This window comes from Petaurus breviceps, unplaced genomic scaffold (assembly GCF_028583685.1).
Source record: "Petaurus breviceps papuanus isolate PSGF00001 unplaced genomic scaffold, PetGlider_PUasm1.0 76, whole genome shotgun sequence".
Taxonomy (NCBI): Eukaryota; Metazoa; Chordata; class Mammalia; order Diprotodontia; family Petauridae; genus Petaurus; species Petaurus breviceps.
Window position 1 is genome coordinate 19,219,484 of NW_027186473.1, and position 15,739 is coordinate 19,235,222.

General features: G+C 34.3%; 1 protein-coding gene across 7 annotated transcripts in view; it reads left to right on the forward strand.

Moving 5' to 3' along the window:
• The window catches only part of ADGRL3 (adhesion G protein-coupled receptor L3), a 1,002,012-nt gene that overhangs the window by 625,125 nt on the left and 361,148 nt on the right, over positions 1–15,739 (forward strand). For 4 of the 7 annotated variants that reach the window (XM_069105304.1, XM_069105298.1, XM_069105300.1 and 1 more), the window contains exons 6-7: positions 11,254–11,268; positions 13,277–14,077. In XM_069105304.1, the coding sequence (XP_068961405.1) occupies positions 11,254–11,268; positions 13,277–14,077 (816 nt within the window). The remainder of the gene's footprint in view (positions 1–11,253; positions 11,269–13,276; positions 14,078–15,739) is intronic. The other 3 variants (XM_069105299.1, XM_069105301.1, XM_069105303.1) reach the window with 1 other exon arrangement.

Consider the following 15,739-nt stretch of genomic DNA (forward strand, 5'->3'; position numbering starts at 1 on the left):
TCTCTCTCTCTCTCTCTCTCTCTCTCTCTCTCTCTCTCTCTCTCTCTGTCTCTCTCTGTCTCTCTCTCTCTGTCTCTCTCTCTGTCTGTCTCTCTGTCTCTCTCTCTCTGTCTCTCTCTGTCTCTCTCTCTCTCTCTGTCTCTCTTTCTGTCTCTCTGTCTCTCTCTGTCTCTCTCTGTCTTTCTCTCTCACTGTCTGTCTCTGTCCTGTCTCTCTCCCCCTCCTTCCTTTTCTCTCTCTGTCCCCTTCCTCCTTCCCCCTGAGACACACACACACACACACACACACACACACACTTAATGAAAATAATCAGCATTTTTATTTACCTCACCTACCCCACTTAAATTTATTTTGTTTACTCAAAATTTACACTTACAAATTTTTTTCTGAATCATTTCTTATATCTGAGATAATAAGGACATTGGAATGAACCTGATCATAGCATCAGAACAGCTATAGGAGAATCCTCAGGAGTAAAAAAAGTTTTCATTTTCACTGTCATTTGTTGTTATAATTTGCATGCTCCCCTTCCCTGGGATATTTGCTATTTGAATCTTTCTGTTCCAGTGAATATTAGTTAAATGACTCAATGTAAAGTATGCTTGAATAAAAATTTGATGACTGATTTCCTTCTAGTCCCTACTCCACCATCAAATAACTCTCTAATTTTGTACACTTAATTTAATTTTACCAACCCTCAGTTTCCTCATCATCTGTAAAATTGAAATAATAATAATAACTACCTTGTTCATCATTGGAAGTTATGAGATAATATAGTGAATGTATGCTGAAATATATTAAATGATATGCAGGTATGATATCATCATTATTGATTTTATAAAGAATTTAGATAGTTACTCAGAGACTTGGTCTCTTCGTGTTTTTTCTTCTAGGCTTGTAGTGTAGTGAGGATATATAATCTTCACTATATAATAGTGATATATATATAAGATATATATATATGATATATAATCTTTACCATATAATCTAATATAATATAGCTCTTATGGTCTCGTTTTCTTAATCCATAAAATGAGAGGTTGTGCTGGACCAAGGGTTCTTAACTTTGTATCATGGACTTCTTTGGCAGCTCAATGAAGTTTATGAATCCCTTTTCAGAATAATGTTTTGTTGCCTACATTCATAATTGAAGGCAAAAATTAAGTTTCACTTAGAGGCTAGTGAAAATAAAGATGTATATTTTTTTCCATCCAAGTTCACAGGCCCCTTGAAATCTTACCCATGAACCATAGATTATAAATCCCTCTACTAGATGCTTTCTAACTCCCCTCCCAACTATAAAATGCTACGAGCCTGGCATTAATCATGAGTATAATGTATTTGCTGAATTTATGAAAATTGATATGTATTGATGGTTTTCTTCCATATACAGTATGAAAGGATTCATAGACTTTAGAAATGGAAAATTGTGGGGCAGGGGAGGCTATTTCTTATGTGTTAGTAAATATATCACCCAGAGGAAATGATATTTTTTAGATAAATATATTTTCCTTCTCAGTTTTTCTCATCATTAATATTTTTCCCATTCTTCAGGACTTTCTTACAGGTTCCTTTGAAATTAAAAAAGCAAAATTTTCCAAGTGGATTGCAACATTTAACTACAAATATATATATAAAGATACCACTGTCTTTTACCATTTTCTTTCACAGCACTAAACACAATCTTGTTAGGACTGACCAATGGGAGTAGGGGGCACAAAGGAATATCCTTGATAAAGTATAATATTTACTTTAAGTGTTACTAGTAATAACTTAAAATTAATATTTTTCACTATATCATATAGATATTCTCAAGAGTCAAGAAATAGCACAGTTTCCTGAAGAAAAACTAAATCAACAGTTTGGAAGGTTTTTACAAATCCATCAAATGAATGGAAAACTTATAAATTAACTCATAAAAGCTAGCCCTATTTTTAACAATATCTGTATATATTAAATGTAAGTGCTTAAATTAAAATGTAGTTGGTGAAAGCATTTATGAATTATTGACATTTTCAATCTACACACTCCAATGTGAAATTCATTAAGAGGTGATAATTTTGGAAACACATCATATGAAGCCATTGTAATACAAGGTGCTTGAGCAGCACTTTTATTCACTGATGCATGGGTATTATTTGAAAAACATAATTTAAAAACTGAGCCTCAGAGATTACTTTTGTCTCTTATTAAATAAAGGATTAGCACTTCATTTGTTGAAAGAGACAGATGTCTGTCAGGTTTTTTTATATGCAATATATTAAAATCTTAATGAGCATCATGGAGAGGAAGCTTTTCTCCACATAAGTGTTTTTTTCTATTGTCTCGTTAAATGTAGAATGAAAGAAATGGAAAGGATTTATTTTAGAATAATAAGAATTAGCAGGATGAAAAAAAGAATTTCATGAATGTTCTTTCTGCTGTTTAGTGAAATCTTATGTACATTTGTCAATTAAGGGGTATGGAGTGTGTGTGGGGGCAGGAGGGTGTTTTTCTCCATAAAGATTCACATCTGTACTGGTAATCTGTTCTTGGAATTTTACAAATGGAAGAGATTGAAGCTAATCATTTCAACCCAATCTCCTACTTTAGGAAGACCAAACACCTATAACAAGACAATTTGGTCCTACATAATACCCTCCCATCTATGCTTGCCTTCTTGAAATTCTCTCAATTCTTTAGACTCAGATTAAGTTTACTTTCTCCATGAACTTTCTGATCATTTCCATTCTACTGAATTTCTCTAGTACTTTGAGTTTCTAGCTAGCAATCCTATATCTGTATAACTGTGTGTGGTATGTGGGTATATGTTTTTCAAATACAACATAGTATATTATATAATACATATTATTAAATACCATTCATATTAATATGTATTGATATGGTAATGATATTTTTGCTGGTATTTATGTGATATGATATATAATACAATACATTATGTACTATGTTTAATATATACATATGTATACCCACAGATAGGTGATATAATTTGTATGTTATATAATTTAACATATTATACAGATATATACAGATATAATATGTTTATATGTTATGTACATATTACATTATACATAGTCACACACACATATATAAATACAATGCACACACTATATGTGTCACCTAGTAAAATGTAGTTGCCATCATATGGCCTTCCAGTGACTTGTGCTTCACTGAATACAAGATCAACTTTCCCAAAATACATATTTGTTAATGTGTAACAAATAGTGAAAAAAATATTATTACCTGTCAACCAAAAACACTATCACAATCCATGAGACATTGTTTTGCAACTAGATTTATTACAAGAGAAATGAACATGCATGTTGAACCCTAGGCCAGGACAAAGAGTTCACAATCTGAACAGAAGCTTGCATATTTGTGAAATTGACAACAGGAGGAGGGGAAACAGAAAGCTCTGTTCAAATGGGAGTGGCGGGGAGGAGAAATAATGAATAATTAAACTGGCAAAAGTAGCACTATCAGGGCTTCAACTTTTTCCACTTGTGACCCCTTTAGCACTTCTTACACTGCAGGCTGCAACCCCATAGGGGTCTCCACATAGTCTAGCGGCTAGACTGAAGATAAGATGATCTGCTTACCCATAAGGGTCCCAGCTGCACAAGCAGTTTCCAATCCTAGTACAGACGAATTGGTGCCTGTCTTGACTCTCAAGGCCACACAGGGAGTCCACCTGGAATACAAACAACAAATTACATCATATGGGGGGTCAGGGGCTTCATCCTTGAAACAGTCAGAGCCTCTTGAATACTCTAGGTCCAGTGTTTCTGGAAAATACAGCAACTCAGAAAGTTCAGGGGACCCCTTTAACATTCCACAGTTCTTTTCCTCTTCTACCTTGTGACTATTGAACTCAGTTAATAAACAGTTTGTGTATGTGATGCCAAACTGAAAATAAGTATAATGAACCACAGGCAATTTTGTAATGTAATAGACTTTTTCCAAACTAGTTTCCTGTTTCTGTGCTTCCCCTTCCTCCACCTACATGGAGGAAATCAGTGAAGGTACTCTGAGTCCAGGCAGCTTTGCTTCTAAAATGTCTGGAGTGGAACTCCAGGAAATGGGAATCACGGATGATCAATACCCACCTTTGGAGAATCAGGGCTTTTGGAAACAATGACTGAGAAATGGAGTACATGAACTGGAACAGTAGGGAAAAGAAGCTGTGTATATCACTTTTGTAGCATTTCCTACCCTCACCAGAGCAACATATGAGTCCGAAAGACAAAAATACTACCTAGGAGCCCCACCAAGTTTGACCTTGTAGACGAGTCCAAGTAACCTCCTGAAAGTGACCTTCCTCTATAAACTCTTTGAATCACTTTTGACAGTCCCTGAGGCCTCAACCTTAAAAGAGCAGGGACTTGGACTAAGGAGGAGGCAGAAGCTCAGATGAGAGTAGTGATGGTACCTTCTCAAAAAGAGAATGGATAACATGTAAATGAAAGAATAGTTAGGACAGAGGGATGAGAGAAGGCATTGGGTGGAGGGAAAGACAGGTTGTTATATAACCCTAGAATAGTTTTCAATTATTGATATCAATCAGTTACTTTTAAAAATATTAATTGTTGATACACTGTACCTCTGATACATTCAGGGTATGACTTCCTAGAAAGTCACTTTTTATCTCTGTGTCTCAAGCAACTCTGTATGACATTAAGTTTCAAAGAAGGTGCTAATCACCATTGGTAGAGAGTTTCTTCATCAACAACTCCCTATATTAATGCATTCATGTGTGTAGTTGCCATCCCATTTGCAATTTACTATGAATGAATTCCAGATATAGCACTACTTATGTGTTCCAAAATTGCATCAGAATGATTATTTTCATTTAATTTTATTTAATTAATAAAAGATCACCTTGGAAATCTAGTGACAATTTACAATGTCTCTATGGTAAAATAACCTATAGAGTTTTACAAAAAGCAAATAAATTGGAGACTAGTTGCATTATCTTGTTCATTTTCATTTCACATATGCAAATTTTCTCTCTCTAACTATATTGAAAGCAGGGACTATGTCTTCTTTTTTATCACCCATAGCACCTAGCCATAATACACAACCCTTAGTAGTACTCAATAAATACTATTAATTGATTTAATGTTATTCCTTTTTTTCATTTATCTAGTTGAGCTATTTTTAATTCTGCCCAACTGGCTCCTACTCTGATCTAATTTAGATTACTTAAAGATGGTATTTTTTTCCTAAGGTAGAATTTATTTTTTCTCCTTCATATATTGAGTTTTCTTCCAGGTAAATATCAATATTATATTTGGATGAGAATAGACAGAAAATGCAAATTGACCTCTCATTCTTGGCATAATCTCAAAATAACCAGACTGAGTAAAGATTACCAAGAATGTCTATATAGTTTAATTATGTGAAAATCTGATTTTGGGGGGTGGCTAGGTGGTGCAGTGAAGAGAGCATCGGCCCTGGAGTCAGGAGGACCTGAGTTCAAACCCAGTCATAGACACTAAACACTTACTGATCGTGTGACCTTGGGCAAGTCACTTAACCCCAATTGCCCTGCTTCCCTACTCCAGAAAGAAAGAGAGAAAGAAAAAAAATCTGATTTTTTAGACTTGTAAACATGTCATATGTGCATTACATTAAGATACTCACAATGGACAGTAATTTAGCCTTGAGTAATTAACCAGTTGAGGAATTTATGTGAAAAATTCTTGATTTTTATGAGATATTTTACTCATCTAAAGAATAGTCTTTCATGTGCCAAAATCAATCAGTTAACATTTATTAAGTACCAAGTGTGTGCCTGCTACTGTGCTAAGTTATGGGGAATAAGCTTGATAACCTTTATGTTGACAGAATAGAAGTTTGCTATATTTCTTGAAGTTTTGATGAGGAAGTTTCTAAAACTATATTAGCATCATTAAAGCAAAAGTTTCCCAAGCCTCATTTAATGAATAAAAAGGTATTTTTGGCACTTAACACCCTCTGTAATTTGCAATGCAATTTGAAAAACCTTGGCAATACATGCATGTGTTCTCTGAACCATGCATTTTATAATTAAAGAATGCAATTCAAAGTAATGCATATGATGAGGACTTGGGTAGGACTAATGACATCTTATTTCTATAAACAATAACATGTCCTATGGATAATATCCATTTTATGAAGATTTGAGGATTAGAGAGAAACTGGACCTTCTCACTCCCCCTTGCTCTGATGTCTTTATTGTGTATATAAGAAGGGAAAAGTCAGTGTAAGAGAAAGTAATAAACATTTATGCAAAGCTTGATTTGTGCCAGGCACCTTGTTAAATACTTTACAAATATTATCTCATTTGATCTCTTAACAACAATTTAAGGCAGGTGCTGCATTTTCCTAGTTAATAGTTGAAGAAAGTGAGGCAAACATAGATTAAGTGATTTACCCAGGGTCCCATAACTAGTAAGGGTATGAACAAAAGGCCCATATTTAAATAGTCAATACTTATTAATGCTGTAGCTAGCATATGTCATTAAGGTTGGAGAAACATAAACATTGTACTGCTCTGGCTACAGAGAATGAGAATCAAAGTGGAAAGGGATATCCCAGGTCAATTAGTTCAACTAGTTCCTCATTTCATAGATGAGGAAACTGAGATTCAGGTAGATTAGGTGATTTATTCAAGGTTGCACAGGGAATGGGCATCCCTGGTGATTTTTTTTTTTTTTTTGCTTTTTGGAGGGCAATTGTGGTTAAGTAACTTCCCCAAAGTCACACGGCTAGTGTGTCAAACGTCTGAGGAAACTGATCACTTCTTTTGTTTTGTTTTGTTTTTGGAGGGCAATTGGGGTTGTGACTTGCCCAAAATCACACAGCTAGTTTGTGTGTGTGTGTGTGTGTGTGTGTGCGTTTAGTGTCTGAGGCTGGATTTGAACTCAGGTCCTCCTCACTCTAGGGCTGGAGCTCTATTCACTGCGCCACCTAGCTGCCCCATTGGGTGAATTTTTAATCTAGGTCTTGTGGCTCTGTCCCATGCCAAACTGTCTCCACCTCTTTATTAGATAAATAATACTAACATCACCTTAGTGGATAATGTAAAACATATGTGCAACGTGATTCTAGTTATACAGATTCAAGTTAATTTTTAAGACCTCAGTTTAAAACCTTAAGAAAATCAGAAATATTTATCAGTAATCCCAGCAAAGTAATAGACAACAACCATTGACAAATTCTAAAATTCACAGGTTTGTCAGAGATTCAATATCTATGTTTTGCCTTCTCACTCCCTCCATTTACCCTCACTCAAGGATTATTGTTTATGGGAGTTTTAGTTTAAATTTATTGAATCAGTTCACTTTGGTTTTGAAGACAGCCAATAATGTGATGAATGAGCTTTAGCTATTCATAACATGGACAAGACCAGTACAAATTTCCCCAAAGCAGAGATGCCCAATAAATCTTAATCCTGATTAACCAAGATCTATTGCAATGGCAAGCCTCTCTTGAATTATACAGCATTTGTCCATGCCCCATGAATTAAGACCAAGACCAATGACATTAATGTAAATTTTTATTAGAATCATAAATGAAATAATATGTGAGTGAAAAGATTTTGAAAAAGTAAAAAATATCCTAAAAATTCAAGATGATTTTTTCAAAATGAGAAGAGCTAAAATATTGGCATTTCTTTATATCACCTACTAATACTCTTTCAGTTAATATTTCTTGAGAACTGGAAGACTATCCTCCATCACATCAGTACATACACACACACAGACACCCACACCCACACACACACACACACACACACACACACACACACACACACACACTGCAAATGCGGGATTATCTTATATCAATTTTGTATATTCCTACATAGTGAAGTATGTAAGAGCTAGAGCCAGCTCATATTAGCTCAGTATAACCAACTTTAAAATTACAGTGTGAACATTTCCATCTCAGAAATCAGTAAATGCTGCAAATCAGAATGCGGTTTATTGTTTTGTTCATGGTCTAAACATATGAAAGTGATGAAAAAAGTTAACAATGGACATTAAACTTAAAAGAATGTCATGCTTTATTTTTCAGGGAGTCATTTGTTAAAGATTTCTCAACATATCCCAATCTATATGTCTCCTTCCTTTAGATTGTATGCTCCATGAGGGTGGGAACTGTTTTATTTTTGTCTTTGTAGCCTTAGCACCAAGCATAGTGCCTGGTATAGATAAGTGCTTAACAAATGCATGTTGATTGATTGATTCATTTCAAGATCAATAGTCCAGGAGGTTAACTTTTTTTAAAAAGTCAATAACTATCACCAGAACTGGTAAAGCTGGAAAATAGTTGTGTAGGCTGCAGCATCCCTAGAAGAGTATGGAATGAGGGAAATGTTTTAATAATGCACAGATATGACAAGAATTTTTACTCTTGATGACATGTAGGTATATATTTTGAGAATAAATTCCATCCATCATAACAAAGGATTAAAGATTATGGTGGACAAAAAAGGGAATATAGTTTTTTTTTTAAATAAGATTTTGTTGATTCTCTTTTTAAGTTGCCCCCACTCCCAAATAATTCTCTTGTGCCCCCAATGCAATGTTCCTTTGTAACAAGTAGAGTTAAGCAAATATGGGTACACACGTGCACACATATGTGTATGTGCATTTGTGTTCATATATGTGTATATACACATATGCCAGTTATGACAGTGAATGCCTTATTCTGTACCTGTAGTCCAACATCTTTCTGCTAAAATATACAAGGCACGCTTCACCATTAGTGTTCTAAAGTTATCACTCGTTACTGCAAAGATGAGAATTTTCATATCCTTAAGTATGTTTTCATTCACATTATTGCAATCTTTGTATGACTTATTCCCCTTGGTTCTGCATACTTTATTTCATACAAGTCTTCAGAGAACAAAACCTTTAAAAATGTGCATATAGCACACAAGTGCTTTATCTTGTATTTGACTATCACTTATATTCCTAGCAGGCTACAAAGATACTCTTCATTTCCAGATTTAATTCAAGGGACTAACTGGCCTCAGTACATTCCCCTGTGAATTAACACCCGAGAAACTGCCATCCTAGCTTTTACCCCTTCAATGACACCTTGAATAACTGGTGAGGTTTAAGCTAAATTGAGCTTTTTGTAAGGTGATGTCAAGAAAGCACTAATGGCTCTACTATTTCTTTCAGCTATAGCAGAGTTTGGATCAGCTCAAGTCTAACAGTGGTAAAGAGAACATAAAGAGGGCACCTGTTTAATTTAAGCTTTTGACTGAGAAATATGGAAATATACAATCGATCCAATACATACTGTGGGTGCTCCATGAAGATTATCATCTGTGATAAATTATGGTAGTCTAGGCTATCAGGAAGAGCTCTTGAAATAGCATTAAGTATGACACCAAAATTTATGTGATTAGTTACTTGGAAAGCGTCTAAAGAATCATAACTATTATGCCATTATGGACAGATCTTTTCAAGGTACTAGTTTGTATCACAATTTGGTGGTGGGTGGGAGTCTCTTTTATATATAATGCAGAAATATCAGAGACCTCTTCAGAGTTCCTGAAAGAAAAGAGAGATTACATTAGAGCACAAAATTTCATACAAATATAACTGTACATTATTTTAATGAACTGCTTACCTATGGTTCAGGTCCCTCTAAAGCAAGATTTTCTCCCTTCATTTCCCACCTACGTGTAGTTGACTCACAGTGTAAGAATTGTTGTTAAAAAAAACCAAAACATTTTCTGCCCTATGCTCATTTGGGCTTCATATTATCTTTTAATTACCTAGAGAATTACAATCATTTTTTTCTTCAGTGACTTAGGGCTTTGATTTCAATTTTTCACTCCAGTCATTACACTTGTTGCATTTTTATCACTGTAACTGCTTTGTTCTCATGGAGCCAAAGACCTCGTTTAATGAGACAGGAAAGTTCTTTATATATGAAGTTGGTGGAGTAATGTCATCACTATTTCCCAACAATTTGCCTTAACTTCCTTTGCACTCAGCTAAAAATTGTAATATACATGAGTCCAAGCATCTCCATTAGGAATGTTTCTTATACTTTCTTCCCCTTTACAATTCATGATCCATCTACAATGGGTATGCTTGCTATTCCTTGAACGTGATAATTCATTTCCTGTCTTTGGGCTAGCCCCATAGCCAGAATGCTCTCCCATAAGAATATCGTTAGTTTCCTTCAATATTTAAATTCCACTTTCTGAAATAGGGCTTTCCAGCCCTTTACCATGAACAAGCAAACCACTAGTACTTTCTCCCCTGAGGTTACCTTCCATACACTCTCTGTATAATTGTATATACATAGCTATTTACATGTTGTCCAATTAGAATTGTGAACACCTTAAGGTCAGATATTGATTTTGCCTTTCCTTTTTTCCCTGGAGTTTAGCACAGTCCTTGGCATGCCGTAAATGCTTAGTAAATTGTTGTTGATTGACAGTATCTAAATAGTAATGATATATAACTATAAGGCCTAGATAATCAGAATTGGTTCAATGTTTCATGTTATAATAATATCTAGGTTAAATAGCATTAGAACAATGTGAGTATACCAATGTTGACGCCCATATAATGATTACAAATTTTTTTCTATAAAAGAAAATAATTATTTTCCATAAAGGACATGATATTTAAGTGTAGACAGGGAAGAAAAGGAATTACAATAGAGTTTTCAGTTCCTTTCATTTAATGCCTAAATATAGCCTTCCTTTATATCTATCTCAAAAGTCTGTTAGGTCATAGAAACCTATTCTTTGGCCCTGACAAATTAATTTCAAATTAGAGGTTCTGCTGAGTAGATCAATTCCTGAGATAGATATAAGAAAGGCTGTTCCTTTAAACAACTCTGTGTTCTATAGTATGTGATAAGTGGGACTAGCTAAATTATTGGAAAGATTTTTGTTACAGTACGTAAACAACCCTTACAAATGGAAATATTGACATTCCTGTTATGAATATTGCATATTTCTTTTCTATGGTTTGGTATACTGTTGCATTCTTAGTTTGATTAATTTTTGCCTTATTTTTTTAATTCAAAGAATATGTGAGGTATTTATTTTAAATTTAGCTTGAATTAGAGCATTGAATTTTTAACATATTAATGTCCTATGAATTACATATAAATGAAGTAAATTAATATTTCCTTTTAATTTGAAAGAGGTAAAGATAAAGGTGACTAGCCAATACCGTACCATTAATCTATTCTCTTTTCTTCTTTCTCTCTTTACTTCTCTCTCTCCAATAGAAGTGGAACAAAAAGGTAATTAAATACCTTTCATAAATTATATATATATTACTTATTTTAGGCTAAGTTATTTAACAGTTTAACATATAGATTAAATATTTTTGTCATTAATTTTTACCTATTTTTATGAAAGCTTATTTAGTCCCTCTGCTGCTCAACTTCACTAAATAGATCATTAAGATTAATTAGTGACAATTTAATCCCTATATCTTAATTTTTAAGAAGTTTTATTCCCATTATTTATTAGAAAAGTATTTTGCGTTCTTTCTATAGTTGATGGATAGTGATTATATTAGTATGGGTATATATAGGTATTTATATGCCTGTATATATGCTAGAATATTTGCCCCAACTTTGTTTTACTGTATATCCTTGCCCTGTCCTTGCTTATTTGTTACTGGGATGGGGAGGGAGGACACTTCTGAAACACACTAAAATAAATCCATTCTATAACCAAGGCTTATTGGTTTGAATATAATAAGGGCTTGAAACCTTAATGGAAATGATGTTCTATGACATCGTATTTGTAACAGTAAGACTGGAAAATCATTACAAGCCACATTAATAGAATCAAATAAAAAATAACTCAATGGTTAACTTCAATGCTGAAATGCTTTAAATCATACACAAATAGCCAGTTTTTAGATTTCCCTACCTTTAGAAGAACTCAGTGGCCAATTTCTCTTCCTGGCTCCCCTTTTTTTATTTTGGAAAAATAAAAGCTTTGGTTTTCTAGTAATTGTTTTCCATTTCAAAACCTAACATTCTTTGCCTATTATCTTACATTTGTTTTGCCCTGTTTGTATGCTTGTGATTTCTGCTAATGAGCTTATCACTAATGCCTATGTCAAATTTGGGTCAAGGGGAAAATATAGCCCATGATATAATAAATTGTGATTCAGCATTCAAATATGTTGGGATAACTTAACTTGCCTACATAGTACAATTCTGTATTTCACAATCATAATAAGAGCACATGTTTTTTTTTTTTTTCAATACATTTTCTTTGTACCACTTTTCAAGCAGCCTTGTAACAGGTAAACCAACCAGAGTGTCTTATGCTTCCTCCCACCTTTTGGGCAACATATGCTACTGAATCATACTAAAACCTGAGTGTGAATTAATTGTTGGCCATTTTCATTCTGAAGTTTGAGCAGCAAAACACCATAGTAAATGGTACTATTCTTTTACGCTCCTGTCATGTAACATTAGAAGGTACATGCTTTTAAATTCAAATACTACTATATTTAACAGGACATTTTTAACTGATTAAAATCTAGATCTTGGGTTCCTCTCAATGAACTTCCCACCTTTTTCTTCTTTTCTTATTCCTTCCTTCTTTTCTTTCCCGCCTTCTCTTTCTCCTTTCAATACCCATCCATCATCCATTATTTAATCGTGTGGATTGCATGCTCTGTGTGCACTCTAGCAGCTTTGGGTGTCCTTTTTGCTAGCTGAATTGGTGATCTCTGTTCTCAGACTCTACTTTTGCTTTAAGCATTCTTGTGAATGACTAAGGGATTGCCTTTTGCTTCTTAGTGATATTTATTAAATTGTTAATATTACTTGGGTTATAAGGATGGGTCTTTTATTGCAATTTTACAGGAAATTCTTCAGTGAACTGGTTTTTTAATTGCATTTCTGAGGAATAATCTTTTTACCTAATTAATGTACTATAGAGAACATGTGTGTACATATGCATATATACACACTCTAGATGTATGTACACATATTAAAACATTGGAATTATATGTAGACAAAGAAGAATGATGCAAGTAAGTACATTTACTGTATAGACGTAAATGCGATGAACAAAAAGAAACACAATTAATTTGAAAAGCCAAAATCAATGAGGAAAAATATTTCTTGCTTCAAGAGGAGCAGATATACAAGTCTTTTTTATCTCCAGTAGCTTTTTGGTAGGTGTCTCTAGTATTGAATTCCAAAATGATGAGGTATAAGAATATATGCCAAGATATTGAAACTAATTATAGTTTTCTTTTTTAACTTTTCCTCCTGACAGTTTTTCTTTGTCCTGGACTGCTCAAAGGCGTATACCAGAGTGAGCATTTGTTTGAGTCTGACCACCAATCGGGGGCATGGTGCAAGGACCCCCTTCAGGCTTCAGACAAGATTTATTACATGCCCTGGACTCCTTACAGAACGGACACCCTCACAGAGTACTCATCCAAGGATGATTTTATTGCTGGAAGGCCAACAACAACTTATAAACTCCCTCACCGGGTAGATGGCACAGGATTTGTAGTCTATGATGGAGCTTTATTCTTCAACAAGGAGCGCACAAGAAATATAGTTAAATTTGACTTGCGGACTAGGATAAAGAGTGGGGAGGCCATTATAGCTAATGCCAATTATCATGACACATCCCCTTACCGGTGGGGAGGCAAATCTGACATAGACCTGGCAGTAGATGAGAATGGGCTATGGGTCATCTATGCAACAGAACAGAACAATGGTAAAATTGTCATTAGTCAATTGAACCCTTATACTTTAAGGATTGAAGGGACATGGGATACAGCCTATGATAAAAGGTCAGCTTCCAACGCATTTATGATTTGTGGAATTTTGTATGTGGTAAAATCTGTATATGAAGATGATGACAATGAAGCTACAGGGAATAAGATAGACTATATTTACAACACTGACCAAAGTAAAGATAGTTTGGTGGACGTACCCTTTCCAAACTCATACCAGTACATAGCCGCTGTGGATTATAACCCTCGGGACAACTTACTTTATGTGTGGAACAATTATCATGTTGTGAAGTATTCTTTGGATTTTGGACCTCTGGACAGCAGATCAGGTGAGTCTGCCTTTGGGCATTACTTTCTCTATTCCAAAGATGCATATGGGGTACAGACTTATAAGTCATTTAGGATTTGGATTAGACTACCCTTCCAACTTGGAAATATTGCTGTTGATTGCATTGAGTGTATAAAAGTACATTGTGAAGACCAAAGAATGACTTATAAAAGCCTTTGTTATGCACCAAGAAGATGTGTTCTGTGCTATTATTTTGGAATAATTGACCAGTTTATGTGATATGCTGCTTTAGTGGCCTTATATTTTCTCCCATGTTATAGTGCCACGATATATAATGATCCTTCTTTGTGAATAATCCATATCTATTATATTGCATGTTCCTTGCAAATGAAAATTGCTTTAATTCAGAATAAGTATTCTAGTCCAGTATTCCTAAAAAAGAATGCTGGCGTAGATTAAGAAGATGTTGCCGAAAGGTTTAGTGTTTTTAGTTGTTTGCTTTGGAACTATGGTCCAGTCATTAAAAGTCTCTGTAATTCACTTTCTTCGTCAATACAATGGAACATTAATTTATGCTAACAGTTTCACAGAATTGAGAAAAAACATTGGAAACTATAAAATATCATACAAACATGAATTATCACTATTACTCTCATTGTTTTGTTGCTAGACCAAGCACTCAATGCAATCCCTTACATATGGTAGATGCTTAATAAATGATTATTTTAATAGAATCTTCGTTTTTTCCTAATCTCTTTGAGGAATTCATACTATGGATCTCTGTCAGATTAAAAATAAAACCATCCAAGTTACTTAACCCCAAATGCCCTCCAAAAAAGGCAAAAAAAATAAGAAAACTATCATATGCTCAAGTTCATATACCTCACAAGTATAGGTGATTATAATTTGATCTTCTCTTTGAAAAAGGATGATGCAAATAAATATCAGCCCACAAACAAGTCTGGGACAGGCCACACATTTCTATCTGCTATTCTGAAGCCTTCATGACTGTTTTATCTTTGCTTTTTGGGCTATAGCATGATATCTTCTTTCCTTTTCAGTTTTTCTTAAGTTGTCAACTTACATTTCTCTCATTGTTTCCCTCTTTTATTCTCTTTCTTATTCATGGACAGTTTATTCTTACTTAAAATGGTATCTACAAAGCTTATTGTAGAAGAACAGGGAAGTCATTGCAAACATTTTAAAAGGATGCATTCAAGTGATGAGGAGATATAAATGAGAGTGGCAATGATGCCAACAAATTAGCCACTGGGGCTAGTGTAACCCAGGGATATAATAGCAACAAAGGCAGTTTCCATCTTGTTGATTGCTAAGGGGGTATTTCTGGATACCTCACAAATGCCTAATTTCTAGTTCAATTGGTTACAATGAAAAGTGGACAAAGCTATTCAAGTAGAAGTGGATAAATGTCCCCAACTTTCCTGAAAGTCCTTGATTATCCATGAGAAATAGAGCAGTACTTCCATTTTACCCATGTTTATTGCATATTTATGATTCTACTCTTCTAGGCCTATTGTATTTAAAAAGTCAATGATTTTCTTCAAGTTAAGTAACTTCAAGTTAAGCAAGTAGGTTAATGGCAATTCCTGGGCCAACAGCAATCTAATTTTTTTTTTTATTTAAATAATTTGGTATGTTGCGGGCGTTTGCCCTCACAACAGATCTAGACGACTAGCCCTAC